The following is a 15,270-nucleotide window of genomic DNA, read 5'->3' as shown; positions in this document are numbered from 1 at the left end:
CAGATCCAATAGCAATGCTTCAGAGGCATTTAGACAGATTACTGAGGGATGCAGAACATGTGCAAGCAGATGTGCAGTTTAAATTGGTGTCATGGTCAGCACACACACTGTGGGGTGAAGGGCCTGTACCTGTGCTGTACTGTTCTATGTTCTCTATGCAAGAAGCAGTCAGATTAATAAAGAAAGCCAGGCAGAGGCAAATGAAGTCTGAAACCCAGCTTTGCTAAGAGCTGTGGGAAGTTCACCTGTTTAAAGCACTCAAGACATTTTCACGCGTTAGATTTACAATCTATTTTTATTAATTGGACTGGTTGAAATTAGGAGTTAGCAATTAAATTAGCAGCAAAAACAGTACCCAGTATCATTACAAAATACAGGAAGTCAGTCACCGTGCATTGTATAGAAGCAAATCTACAGCCAGCATGGAGCAGACAGTGAGGTGGCAATTTACCAACTGCAGGGCGGAAGACAGACACTCCATTGGCAACTTGATAATGACAGGGATGAGGAAGAGTTCAATCCCTTTACTGCCTGCATGTCTGCCTTTGATCGTATGTGTGAAGGCTGGAGGCACAGTGCGTCTGATAAAAAGTGACAAATACAATTCACTGCAGGACCTGATGTTTTACTGTATTTACACCACAGGCCCTGATTAGGATCTAATCTGGATCAAAGAATGATGGGTGGAGAATCTGTGGTGGCGCCAGTTCATGGTTGTGATTCTGTATGTGGTGAGTTCCTGATTTCAAGGGCAGGAGGGAGGGGAGGAAGTGGTGAGTAGATGGAAAAAACTTAATGGAGTCAACAACAGAAAAAAAATTGGATAATTTGTGCTTGGCATCTGCCAGCAATTGGTCCAAAGGAAAGACAGACTGTCTTGAATTTTCATGCAATGTCTTTCAGAACCTGATGACATTACTATATCCTTCACAACCAGTGAAATATTCTTGAAGCATGGCCATTATTGTCGTCTAGGAAATGCAGCAGCCAATTTGACATGACAAGATCCCACAAATAACAATCTGACAATGAACCAGGTAATGTTTTAGTTTAATGATGTTGTGGAGGGATACATATTGTCCGGGACATCAGCGAGAACTCCCAGCACTTCTAACTGGTGCAACAAGATTGTTTACGTCTTCCCCAAGCCAGACAAAGCCTTGGCTTTAGCAACTCATCTGAAAGACTCACCCTCAGCACTGCACAAGCATCAGTTTAAGTTTTGTCTCTGGGGTGGGAATGAATCACAACCTTTTAACTTGAGTGGATCTAAAGGTGTGGAAGGTAATAGTTTTATATAAAAAACAGGAAACAAAATAAATAATTGGTTGATGAGATGAATCTAAGTGAAGCATTTAAAAAAATTTATCACTGTTCAAATCATGCAAGTAAGCAACTGACTCTCACCACAGATATCAGATCAGGTCCGAGCTCTCCTGCCTGTTTCCCTTCACACTGCTTCCGCCCATCAGCCATTGTTTGTCTGTGTGCCTGTGTGTGTGATGTATGTATGTACATGTGTGTGTACTGTGTGTGCATGTGTGGTCTATGTATGTAGTTGTGTGTGTGTCTGTGTGCGTGTGTACATGTCCATGTGTGAGATGTGTGTGTATGTGAATGTACGTGTGTACTGCCCACAGGGCAGGGCTTGATTCCAACCCACAATACAGAAACAAATGGTCACCTCGGTCTCTCTGCTGTGGTGCCTCCAGTATTCCTGGGTATTGCTCGTGCATGCTCCTCCAGTTTTCCTTATTATTTCAACTCCTCTGCATTCTTCTTCCCACCAGAGTTTTCTGCACATTATTCCCTTTCGATATATACTTTTCCTTCTGCTAATCCCTCACTCTATATTCCTCCCTGATAGTCCCCTCCCTTGTATCCCCTCCTATTCTTTACTTTTCCAGTTTCTCGATGATATTTATGAACATTTCCTTTTCCCAGGTGCCCTGGTGATATTACTGGAAGGAGTAGGAGAGAGAAGGGCTTCACTCTGAGCCCTCTGAATCTGGAGATTGGGCCCCTTGGACCTTCATCTGGTTCATTTCAGCAATGTGAAAGCAGCCTGACCCTCTTACCACTGTCCAGCCACATAGACAGACATAATCCATACTGTGATCACAGCACTAGGCCCACCACAAACATCTCCAAGGCTGTCCAAGCAGCCTTTGTGATTTCGAAAACTCCCAATGTAACCCTTCAATATGTCAACGCTCAAGCAGCAGGAAGTTCCCATAGGCACAAGACTATAAAATGGCTGATAACAATCTCACAGACTAAATCCTTAGATAAAACATAGGCATTTAACCAAACATCTCCACCATAGCATGACTCAGGGCAATGGTCATTAGGTTTCTGCTGCAGGAATAAATCAGTGAGCTTGATTTACACAAAGGATTTTGCAGCTCTAATTTGGATTCACAGGGTCATTTCTATACTGGCTGAAATATATTTTAAATAATTATTAATTCACTTCCATATTACAATTGTTGTGATTAAAAATAAAGTTATTTTAACTACTAGAACAAAAAAAAGTGTAAATGGCTGAGGGGATATGGAGCTCTGACAATCAGACCAGGAAGTCCCAGGTTCAGTGCTGAGTGATCTCATCTGCAGAGGACTACAACTGGCCTCAGAGTGAGGAGAGGGGGATGGGTTACGACAGGGGTGGTGCGGTGCTATGGTGGAGAAGGGGGAGTCAATTAAGGTACCTATTCCTGATTACAATGACTTTTTTGGAATGTATGGAGTGAATCGTTGCTTGGATTCAGCTCTCAATGATCAAATACGCAGCAGGCACACAGTGGCTGCAGTCACAAATCGAAAATGATCATTTGATCATTTGGGCAAAACACGAGAATGTATCCCAATTATCAGTTGGTGTCCATGGAGTTCATTCCCCATTGGTAGAGCCAATGGAAATCAAAGTCAAGTCAGAAGTAGTGCCAGTGGAACCCACAGCCTACTGTGGTGCTCAGAGAGTGTGCCAGTGAGGGTTGTAACCCAGTGATAGGACCCATGAGGCTCGGTCGTTAGTGATGGTTCCCACCATATTTCCAGGAAGCACCAGGGTACAGTGAGCCTGATGCTGTCAGCACTTATAGGAGTCAAACCCCACTGAAGTTAAAGTACCTTGGTGTCCATAGACACTGTCCCCCAGAATGGGTGGGTGTCCATGAGTCCCATATCCCAGGGTGGGTGGAGTCTGTGGGTCCCATTCCTCAGAATGGGTCGGTCTTTGGATCCAATACCCCAGGGTGGGCGAGTGTCCTTGGGTCTCATCCCCCAGAGTGGGTGTGTGTCTGTGGGTCCAAATAACTGGCTATGGATCCCCTCCCTCAGTGAAGGTGTGCCCCAGCCCCTAGGGTGAGTACCCATAGGTCCCATGCCCCAGGGTGGGTGGGTGCCCTTGGGTCCCATCCCCCAGGATGGGTGGGTGTCCATGGGCCCCAGCCCCTAAGGTGGGTGGGTGTCCATAGGTTCCATCCCCCAGGGTGGGTGGTGTCCATGGGCCCCAGCCTCTAGGGTGGGTGGGTGCCAATAGGTCCCATCTCCCAGGGTGGGTGGGTGACTATAGGCTCTAGCGTCTAGGGTGGGTGAGTGTCCATGGCTCTCATCCCCCAGGGTGGGTGGTGTCCATAGGTCTCATACCCCAGAGTGAATGGTGTCCATAGGTCTCATACCCCAGAGTGAATGGTGTCCATGGGCCCCATTACCCAGGGAGGTGTTGGTGATTGAGGGCCCTACTCCCCCAGGCTGGGTGGGGTTCTGGGGGTCCAAGGGTCCTGCCTCTCAGTGTAGCTGGGTCTCCATGGGTCCTGACCACAGGGTGGATCCTATCCTGCTTGCAATTGACGATAAAGTTAGTGACCTGACCAAATGAAACCAGGTATAAAACCTCAACGCATCTATAAAGTAACTAAATGGACACTATTCCCTTCCCCCACAGATGCTGCTCGACCCGCTGAGTTCCTCCAGTGGATTGTTTGTTGCTCCAGATTCCAGGAACTGCAGTCTCTGGTGTCTCCGGTAAACCTACCTACAAGGTTAAGGGCCGAGAGGTGGGAAGTGGGGTCATTCTGAATGGCTGGGTGTGTACGCAATGGGAAAAATGACCTCCTGTAATGTCGTAATTGGCTGTGATTCCACAAAAAAAACTGTTCTTTAGAGAAAAAAAACTTTTGTTTAAATGAAACTAATTTGCACTGGACTTGTCCTCTTCTGTGAGCCTCAGAACTGCTGTCACAGGACTGACATGTTTCACGATGATTCATGCAGCAAATCTTTGTGATGCTGTTTGTGGTCTGTGTGTTGTGGCTGTTCAGCCTGTCTCTAAGGGAGACCTCAGTCCGAGTGAGGTAACCAATGGTTGCAGATTACATTGGCAGCTTTGGGTGAGACAGTATTCCAGTGAGTGACGCACATTGGCTCTGGTCTAGTACCACACTCACTCAACCTGCAATCTGTGGCACAGCAAAATCCCATCACATGGGAGTGTACGGGGTCAATGCCGACGAGTGTTGGCAGCAGCTGCTCTAGGACTGCCTACATTTTGTTGGGAAGCTTTGGTTGAACACGAAAAACAGTGTGTGTTCCTACCAAGGAATTCAAGGGCTCTTTAAAAGTGCCTGTCTCTGTCAGGCAATAGTGCAGTTTAAAAGAAAAATACAATTTTCCTAATTTTAAAGCCAAATCCATTTAGCAAGTGGTATCTTCCATAGCTTGGCAATATGGCTGGTAGCAGACCACATCGGTGGCCTTGTCCCAAAGAGAGGCAGGTCAGTTCCCCTGAGACCCCTGTCCCAGAGACGGCCAGGTCAGTTCCCCTGAGACCTCTGTCCCAGAGACGGCCAGGTCAGTTCCCCCGAGACCCCTGTCCCAGAGACGGGGAGGTCAGTTCCCCAGAGCCCCCTGTCCCAGAGACGGCCAGGTCAGTTCCCAGAAACCCCTGTCCCAGAGATGGCCAGGTCAGTTCCCCAGAGACCCCTGTCCCAGAGACGGCCAGGTCAGTTCTCCAGAGACCTCTGACGCAGAGAAGGCCAGGTCAATTCCAGGGATGAGCCGTCAGCCTGTCTAGAGCACCTACCCAATACAGGGGTGCTTGCATGCCTAAGACTCGCATCTCATGGGCAGTCAGTACTTCAAAAGAAGAGTGACTAAACTGAGGGAAAAATGACATAGTTGGATGTAACATTTTTCCACTAGTAATTTACAGTAAATAAAAGAATTTTTGGGAACCTTACTGCCGGCACGTTTTTCTTTCAGTAATCTCTACCACTAGAATTCCTTGCACATTTTTATTTTTTAAATGTTTGACTAGTGATATATGAAGTATCTCTATTGATCCAGTGTGTCCTGACCACATCACTGGAACAGTTGGAGCACAGGGACCTCAGAGTCTGGGAACTGAACACTGAGCTGACTGTAATCAATTTACCCCTGTGATTCTTCTTGTTACATCAGTGAATGCTTTGGCCTTGAAGTTTCCCAATCATTTCTTCCAACCCCATTCCAAGAAGGTCAGTAGCACTCTTCGTCCAACTCGGATTTGCAGTAACCCTGCACTAATTTTGTATCCTGTATATACCATTTTTTGAACTATTTGTGCTTGCACAATTTTTCTGTCTGCATTTATTGTATGTTCTCTGTTCTATGTATGTCCTCTGTTGTGTGAGTCTGGGGGAAACGACATTTCGTTCCTCCATGTGTTTTACAGCATGTGGGTGAATGACAGTAAAGAATAACTTGAACTTGAACAACATGTTATGGATGTAAATGGAGTCCGTGGGCAAATGATCCCTGTACTTTTTAATGTCAGAAAACCAGTTATAGGAATCCACGTAAGAGTGGAAAATCTTTAGATGATAACAGGTTCTCAATAAAACCTAAATGGTATCAATTTAACATTCCTAGTCAGGCAACAGTGACTATTCTAACCCCAGAAATAAATTGTTGCAAGTATGAAATAACTGAAATAAAACAAAATAAAGATTGTACGTCCCTGATTTAGGAGCTTAGCTCATCCCTTTGTTAGTATCTGTAGCTGAGAATTCAGTAAGACCTAGAGGTCCAGAAAGCAAACACTTCACTGTATGGTACAAACCATGAACTAAGAGTTAAAGCTGTGATTGCATCCACCATTTGGATGACAGCGTCTCTCTGCAGCAATTACTGGAGAAAATGAGATAATATCCAATGTTCCATTTTGTTGACCTGGTCAGCATTGGCTCTAATTGATAGTGCACAGGAAATCACTGGCGGAAGGGGTGGAGGGAGGAGGAGGAGGAAGAGTGGGAAAGGGTAGGTTGAGGAGGAAGGGATATGGGGAGGGATAAATAGTGGGGTTTAGGGGAGTAGGAGAGGAAGGGGGGCTGGGGTGAGGAAGACGAAGAGGGGGAGAAGAAGAGGAGGCTGTGTGAGAGGGCTAAGGGAGAGGAATAGCTAAGGGGCTTAGTTGAAACTTGTTGGGAAGAGGCTGAGTGGCTGGTTCTCGTTGGTGGGCAGTGGTGAACGGTAACCCTCAAAATTGCGTGGGATGCTTCCGCTGGTGGAGCCTGAGCTGTTGCTAAGAGTCTCGATGCTCCCCTCTCGTTGAAGCTCTGCAAGAGAAATGAGAGAAGCCTTTCAGCCGACGTGGTGCAGGGGATCAGTGGGAAATCACAATATCTCTTGACACTTCACCCTTCTTTGTTAACTTAGATATTAAGTGAATCAAGGAATACGGGGTTAGTGCAGGAAATTAGTACTGAGGTAAATGATAAGGCATGATCCAGTTGAAGAATGGAGCAGATACCAGGCACCAAATGGACTACTCTTGCTTCTATTTCTTGTGGTCTAATATTAACTTCCTATCTCTGAAGGCAGAGAAGCAAAGTTATGAATGAACCATGTAGTCCCAATGACCCATTGCTTCAATGAGCCAGGACTAGGAGAAAAGGAAGAACATGCTATCCTCCACAATGTCCTTCACAATCTTGGAATGTACCACAGCTTCAGAACCAATGAAGCATGTTTTAATCTACAGTGACTGTAGTAAATTGAGAAAAGCAGAAGGCAAATGGCACACAATGAGTTCCCACAAGCAACAAGTGAGTAACCGACCAGGAAATCTGAATTGGTTCTGAATGAAGTCCATGGAGCTGGAAGATTGCTCAGGGCTCATATTTATTCTGCAATAAAAGCAGAAAATGCTGGAAACACGCAGCAGGTCAGACAGCATCAGAGGAAAGAGAAACAGGAGTTAACGTTTCAGGTTGAAGCCCCTCATCAGTTCTGAGGAGTCTTGAAGCTGAAGTAATTACTCTGTTTCTCGTTCCATGGATACTGTCAGACCTGCTGAGTGTTTCCAGCATTTTCTGCTTTTATTGCAGACTTCAGACATTTGTAGTTTTTTGATACTTATCCTTATCCTGTTTGGATAAATTATAAATGACAACCCTAGGGTCCCTAGCCATTGGAATCTGGAGATAATGGGGAATTTATGAGAAGGCATTTAAATACTATTGTGTCACTTGATTCACACCTCACTCTGTTCTCCTCATAAGACTATTGAATGGTCCTCTAGTATGTTAAAATGGACTCTTGACCTCACAATCTACCTCGTTATGACCTTGCACATTATTGTCTGCCTGCACTGCACTTTCTCTGCAGCTGTTACACTTTATTCTGCATTCTGCTATTGTTTTACCCTGTACTACCTTGATGCACTGTGTAATGAATTGATCTGTATGAACGGTATGCAAGACAAGCTTTTCACTGTACCTCGGTACATGTGACAATAATAAACCAATTCCATTTCCAATTCCAATCCGAGACTTATCGCAGTTGTCCTGATGGTGAATGATATCAAAGCTAACATCATTCTTGGCCATGCCTGATATTTATCCCACTGATTTTCCAGTGAACCTCACTGGGTAACGATCAGGAAGGTAGAATAAAAGTTAAAAAAAAACTGCATATGCAGGAAATCTGAAACAAAAATTAAAAAGTCCTGAAAAAACTGAGCAGGTCAGGTGGCATTTGTGAAGAGAAAACATTTCAAGTCTGGCACCCTTGATAAGAACTGAAAAAGTGAAGAGTTTCTCAGTTCTGATGAAGGGTTCAGGACCTGAAACATTAAATATTTCTCCTTCCACAGATGCTGCCTGACCTGCTGAGTTTTTCCAGCATTTCTTGTTTTTTTGTTGGGAAGAAAGAATGATCTTACAATCATTTTGTTACCACAGACCCCCAAAGCAATGCACAAGCAGTGAAGTGTAGTCACTGTTTTAATATAGGAAACCAGTATCCTATTTGTAAACCTCAGACTCCCACAGACAGCAACAAATCTGATTTTCTTGTGATGTTGAGAGATAAATGTTGGGCAGAACACTGATAAGAGCTGTCCCAGTCTTCTTTGAAAACAACTCTCACAGGATATTTTGCATTCACATGGGAGTGCAGTAAGGGCCTTGGATATCGTCTTGTTCAGCAGCAAGAACTCCTGTCCGACTCCTCACGCCTGTCTCCCTGACTTATGGCAACTAACCAGGGTGCGTCACCAGTGCGGAATCAGCAACCTCAGCACGGCCCAGAGATTGAAGCAGGCCCTGTGGTTCGGTTGCCCACCGGACTGTGCGGTTACCCACTGAGTCATCGTGTTCTGGAAGCAACGTTTGCTCAAAGCTGGAATAATCACTCTGTTAAAGAACACTGAGTGAAAATGCCACTAAGCCACGCCTTACTCCCCGCTCACTGGCTCGCTGCCTTGGCCAAAAAGCTTTCAGTAATAGTCAACATCTGCAAACGTATGCTTGAAGTTTGCTTTTGATTACTGAACTGAGTGTTTATGTTCCTGCAAACTCAGGCATTGTTTGCCAGGCTGGAGAAAAGGGAGGGGCAGGCACTGTGTTTATCTACCCCATTAGTACTGTTCTGCCACCCACCAGGAGCTGTACAGGGCTTGGCCTAAACTTTCCTCTCTGGAAATGCATCCTCTGAAGTTAACCTATGGCACAAGTTACAGGAGATAGGAGCCTGAAGACCCACACTCAGCGATTCAGAAACAGCTTTTCCCCTCACCATCAGATTTCTGAATGGTCCATGAACCCAAGAACACTACCTCGTTATTGCTTTTTTTTTGCACTACGTATTTGTTTTTGTAATTATTAGTAATCTTATGTCTTTGCACTGTACTGCTGCCACAAGACAACAAAGTTCACATTGTGTAAGACAGTGATAATAAATCTGATTCTGATTCTGAAAAGAGACTGGGAACTGACTGATGAATGGCAGGTATAGGTCATGGAGAGTTTCAAAGGATTTGAAGGACTCAGGCCAGCTAAACAGCAGCCTTGGTCCTACCACTACTGAAGGCACACACACCAACAAGCATTGGCTTCAGGACAATAACTCAGCATTTGGTGAGATCACAGGATCTGATAGAGAATAGCACAGGCTATCCAGCAAACCCTGCTTCCAGGCTTGTTTTATATTCTTTTAATACTAACTTCAATTTTTTGCTCTTCAGATTACCCCAGAGCCTCTTATCTGGGCAGGAAAGGAGACATTTTCAGACTCTCTGCTGCAGTGAGATGCAGCACCCACTGGTTGGGGCTGGAATCTAGAGAATTCTCTGACAGTCATGAATAAATCTAATAAGATTTTACGGAAAAAAACCTTCTTTATTCAGGTCAGTGAGAGTAGTGAACTCACCTCCACAAGGAGTAGCTGAGGGAAGCAGAGGAGTGAGAGGAATAGTGGATATGCTGATTGGAGGAGATGAAGAGATGAGCGAGTGGTGCAATGAGACTTGTGACAAATTAACACAAGCACAGACCTAATGGGCAGAATGATTGCAAACTCTGTGTCAAGGCAGTCCCCAGGTTACGAACACCTGAACTACGGACATCCATACATACCAACGAACTCCAATAATATTATTAAATTTCAAAAGTCCAATGTTCATACAGATGTTTGTTCCTACGAAAGGTGGAACGAGTTTCTTTTTCTCTCCACTCCTAGAAATTGTTTTTTTTCTTATTGGTCTTATGAGCTTTTGATGCCATTAATTTAAATGCTGTGGAGGTGCAGTTCCCATATCGAGTGATTTTTGTGTATTTTCTGACTTACGAACATAATTGACATGGATTCTAATGGGTGATGCTCTGACAGATAGCTCAGGAATGAAAAATCATCTCTCTTAAGTATAAGCAAATAATAAACATATTTCTGATCTCTGAATGCGGGGTGAGAGTTTTCAGAAATGCCACTGAAGTTTTTACACCTTATGATCTCCAGCATCAGTCTTATGCAGTCCTCTTATGTCAGAGACCTTTGCTGGCACATTCCACCCAGCCCAGAGCAGACAGCCCAGAGCCTGATGGTGGAGGCACAGTTTAGAGTGGGAAATAGGCCCTTCACCCCAGCGAGTCAGCGCTGAGCATCAATCACCCATTTACACTGTCTCCATTAATCCCTATATTCTCCCCTCCTCTCCAGATTCTACCCCTCATCTACACACTAGGAGCAATTTACAATGACTAACTAACCTACCAAACCACACTTCTTTGGGCTGTGATTGGAAACAGCAGCACTCGGGGAAAACCCCCACAGTCACAGGGAGAATGTGCAAACTCCACACAGGGAGTACCCGAAGTGAGGATTGAATCCGGGTCTCTTTTGTTGTGAGGCAGCAGCCCTACTAGCTCCATGACTGTGACTCCCATCGGGATTTGGGTTGCAGAGAGTTGGATGGAGGGAGAGGGAGGGCTGGGTCCATTTCCCCCGCTAGTAAAAACGTCATTTGATGTCCTTCAGAAGTCAGCATCCAGTTGTTCCTTTTCTCTGAGGGATCAAATTATCCACTGCCCAGCTGGACCCAAAGCCTTCTCATTCTGAGGTCAGATACAAGAGTGTTGGACAAATTCTGGTCAAGTGTTACAAGAGCTGTGGCCCAGAAGTTTCTATCCACCAACTTTAAGGTTACCCACAGGAGCAGTCACAACTTAAATCGTGTCAAGACAGATTTGTAGCTTAATACTGCTTATAGCATTATACCAAACTGACAGCTCCATCCAGAGATGATACAAGGTGACTGCACATTAGTAGTTTGAGTGAAGAAGGTGGGCTGCTCTTTACAGGCAGGGACTGTGACACACAGAATGAAATGGCACAACAGGAGACCATTCAACACATTGTGTTAGTTCTTGGAAAGAACTATCCAATAGGCCCAGCTTTTCTGTTCTGTCCCTGTTGCTCAGTGAATTTGTTCCTTTTCAAGCATATATTTATTTTCCTTTGAAAGCCTTGAATGAAGTTGCTTCCCCACATTTCAAGTGGCATATTACTGGGATAGAATGAAAGCTAGATGCTAAAACAGCATCATAATGCAAGGTCACCCAGAAAGGACATGAGCATGGCTGGTGTGGTGCAATGGTACACTCAGCGCCAACTTCGGGGAGAGGAAGGAGGAACAGTGTGGGAAAATATTAGAGAAGGAACCTTCTTTTGTCTGGTTTGTAGACCTCCAGATCTTTGAACATAAGTTCACTCCATCGTTCAGTGACCACCCCCTCCTCTCAATCTTTGTGCTGAATTCAGGAAGTTAATTTGATTCTGTGTTGACAACAGTGAACTATCCCACACTATTACATGACTTATCCTGTCTGATGTTTCGTCTTCATCTGGCACTGGAAGCAGCTGTCTCTAGTTAGACATCTCCTGTCTGGGCATTCAATGCACAGCATCCAATCCAAAGCTACAGTCAAACTCAGAGCTGTTTCCCATTGCATCCAGCCTCTGAATTTGCAATCTGTGGTTTAGGAAATCTCTTAAATTTCCCTCCTCCAGCAGTCTTTTGTTCACATGGTCTCCTGGGTGTGGGAGGGAGGGTGAGTGTCTCGCACTTGGCTGACAACACAATGAGATAGAATCTATTTACCACTGCGGATTGGGTGGGGCCATTGGCTGTAACGTTATCCATAGCACCTCTGAAAAGCTGGCAAAGGCTGATGAAATGTGGTCTTGTGAGAATCCTAAATACATGAGGTTAGAGGAGTGTCTTATTACAAGCACATTATAATAACTAGGCAGAAAATTAACAATCTCACTTGAGACTTTACAAAGGGTGGCTGGAGTGTTTATAGTGCTGTCACTGTGTGCTGCCATCTTGGGCAAACCTTGGGTGAAATGTCTAATACTAGAGGGTATACATTTAAGGTGAGAGAGGGAAAGTTCAAAGGAGATGTGTGGGGCAAGTTTTTTTACACAGAGAGTGGTGGGTACCTGGAATGTGCTGCCTGGGGTGGTGGTGGAGGCAGATATGATAGAGGTGTTTAAGAGGCTCTTAGATAGGCACATGAATATGCAGAGAACATGCAGAAAATATGCAGAGAATGGAGGGATATGGACCATGTGCAGGCAGAAAGGATTAGGTGTCATTCGCTTAATTAGTTTGGCACAACATTATGGGCCGAAGGGCCTGTTCCTGTGCTGTACTGTTCTGTGTTCTGTGTTCAGGCCTGAACATTGAGGGAGTTTGGTTGGAGATCTATCCTACGCAACTTGTGGTAAGTCAAAACCTTTATTCCAAATGGCAGAAAAAATGATTTGAGCAAATTTGATTCTCCTAAGGTCACTTTTAAACTGCATGGCATCATCAGATAAATAGAACCAGCCCTCAGCTGATACAACTTGCAACAGTGCTGAGCCAAACAGAGCAGGAGATCCTGCATTTAGTAGTTGTTCTGTGCTGAACACATTCACAGGCTGAGGAGAAAAGAAAACTGACGATTCTGCAGCTAGAATATAGCAATTTGCTTTCCAACTAATCACACTTGCCTCTGCTCTTTCATCACAGCCCTGCAAATTCTTATAGTTCAGGTACTTATCCAATTTCCTTTTGAAGGTACTATTAAATCTGGCTCTACCATCCTTTCAGCAGCACATTCCTGATCACAACTTGCTGAGTGAAAATATTTTTCCTCTTCACTATTCAGTTCCTTTGATGTTTATTTTAAATTTGTGTCCTCTGGTTACTGACTACAAACCAGAGGACAATGGAAACACTCTCCCAATTTACTCCTTCCAAACCCATTGTAATTCTGAGGATATGCACTAAATCGTCCTTAACGTTCTCTGTTCTAAAGCCACTGAATTATGTACATAATTGTTTTTTTTAATGCTTATCTATAATATTAACATTGGCATCAATTTATTGATAAAGTACTTTGGGATACATGACATGGTGCTGAACTGTCCCCTGACCTTTGCTGAAGGCTTTCTGCTGGGAACTTGTTTACTCACCCAGCCCAGTGACAAAACTGAATTGGGCTTGACTGCAATCCCTATGGCCAACCAGCCTGCTGATACTGTATAGGTTCACTCATCAGGATAGGTGGCTTGGGTTTGGTGCCTGGGGAATCACAGCCCAGCATAAGGCATGACTTCCAGGAGGGCAGTGTAGAAAAGCTAAATATCTTTCAACTTGAACAGATGGTGTTCCTATTTATTTGTTTGCTGTGTATTCAAATCCCACTGTGCACAAGCACTAGGCAGATACTTCCAGTGCTGAGGGAGTGCGCTACTGTTGGAGATCTCATCCTTTGGATAAGACAATAAACCCATGGCACTGTACTGAGGAAGAGCAGGAAAGGTTATCCTGGTCTCCTGACAATCATCATCTCATTCTATTGTGTTAAAACTGTGAATAATCTTCAAAGTGACTTCAATGTTGTAAAGTACATTGGGACATTCCGAAGTTGTGAAAGCAAGTCTTTAAACACTATACAATACGTCATGAGATAAACTGTACCAAACACTTGGTGCAGAGCAGAGACTCACTCAGTGGGAGAATTGGGCTGGAGAACTGATCCCAGCAGCAAGCATGCCCAATTAATTTTAAGGAATTGGAAATCATGACAGATATCTCAGTTCTCTGATCTTCCCTCCCTTCATAGATCGTTGTAAAGCTTTCCTTCTACCAGAGGTAATACCCTCTTGAGGGTACTCGCTGCTGAGTCAATATGTGACCACCTTAAGCAGTCATGGCGTGGATCACAGTCACGGAGATGGGAGCAATAGGATAAGTGATGGAATGATAGCTCAGTCACACCTTGTAATAATGATCTTTACACTCACCTCTAACAGGCATTGTACTCAAAGTTTAATTTTTAATAAATTCTTATTCTGAAGATACACATGCAGTAATTTTAACTGCTCACTACTACTTTTAGTCTGCACTGTTTAACCTCTATGCAATCCTTTATTTTAGGGTCTTTCCTCAGTTAAATCATTCATGAATGGCCTGTTGCAATAGTTTTATACTTCTCTGGGATCCTTTATTTATTCATTAATCATTCTTAATTTTCTCTTTCGCTCAAAACATTATTCCCATTTTTACAGTTCAGTGTTGAGTGTGTTTCTCTCCATTGCACTCTCTCCTCTCCTAATTCAGTATAACTGACTACAACTAAGAAATTAGTCTTTGAGCATGAACCTACGCAGCAAGAGTTGCAAGGGTATTGCACTATAAGAGCACTGCAGGGCAAGTCCCTCCCTCTGAAGAAAATGTGTCCCCTCTACCTCTCAAAGATCAATGGCTAAGTCAACAGAGTGCAGGGATTGAGCTTGGAATCTACCTGGCCTGCTGACCAACACACTGACAGCTGACCAACATGGCTGGCTATGTGCTTGCATCTCCCAGCCTGCTTACAGTGGATGAACATTTAAACACAGAGCAGTAATATCGGCCTCTTGTTGCATACACATCCATGCCAGGAATGCATGTAGATGGTGACTCACTGAGCCTCTCCCAACCCTACCAGCCCTGCAAGATGACACCTTCCTGGAAAATAGTCTCCACATAATTTCTCCTGACCACAGTCCCCCTCTCAGCAGAACTACTTGTGGGTTAATCTTGCACAGTTGTAACTCTGTAAAATCGACACAAACTCATATTTCTGTGGGCATGGCTTTGAGGTCCAGTGAACTGCGGTGGATGAGAATGGCAGAAAGCCTTGTCGGCAAGGAAGGTTTTGAAGTTGCCTGTTGCTACAGGGGGTCATGACCTTTAATTACTGCCATCTTAACACTTCCCATAAGGGCTGCAGAAAATAATTTAGCAGTTATTTCATCTTCCAGTTATTCTTTTCTCACGTTAAAAATAATCTGCTTTAATGGAAAATGTGATTTTTTTTTATTTCCCTCCCCAGCACTGCTTTGTTTTGATAGCTGCGAGAGGTGCGGGGGCTGGAGCTGGCTGAGGGGAACTGGCGACTAAGGGCCAGCTAC

The 15,270-nt window shown here is 44.4% G+C and overlaps 1 protein-coding gene across 3 annotated transcripts in view; it reads right to left on the bottom strand.

The window, feature by feature from the left end:
- Positions 1-302: 302 nt before the first annotated feature.
- The window catches only part of bcas3 (BCAS3 microtubule associated cell migration factor), a 760,056-nt gene continuing 745,088 nt past the window's right edge, over positions 303-15,270 (bottom strand). For 2 of the 3 annotated variants that reach the window (XM_052035317.1, XM_052035318.1), the window contains one exon: positions 303-6,599. In XM_052035317.1, coding sequence (XP_051891277.1) covers positions 6,451-6,599 — 149 coding nt within the window. In that variant the 3' untranslated portion in view covers positions 303-6,450. The remainder of the gene's footprint in view (positions 6,600-15,270) is intronic. The other variant, XR_007957928.1, reaches the window with a different exon arrangement.

Source organism: Pristis pectinata, chromosome 21 (assembly GCF_009764475.1).
Source record: "Pristis pectinata isolate sPriPec2 chromosome 21, sPriPec2.1.pri, whole genome shotgun sequence".
In the NCBI taxonomy this organism is placed as follows: domain Eukaryota; kingdom Metazoa; phylum Chordata; class Chondrichthyes; order Rhinopristiformes; family Pristidae; genus Pristis; species Pristis pectinata.
The sequence above is the reverse complement of the archived record's forward strand: the minus strand, read 5'-3'. Positions and strand labels throughout refer to the sequence as shown.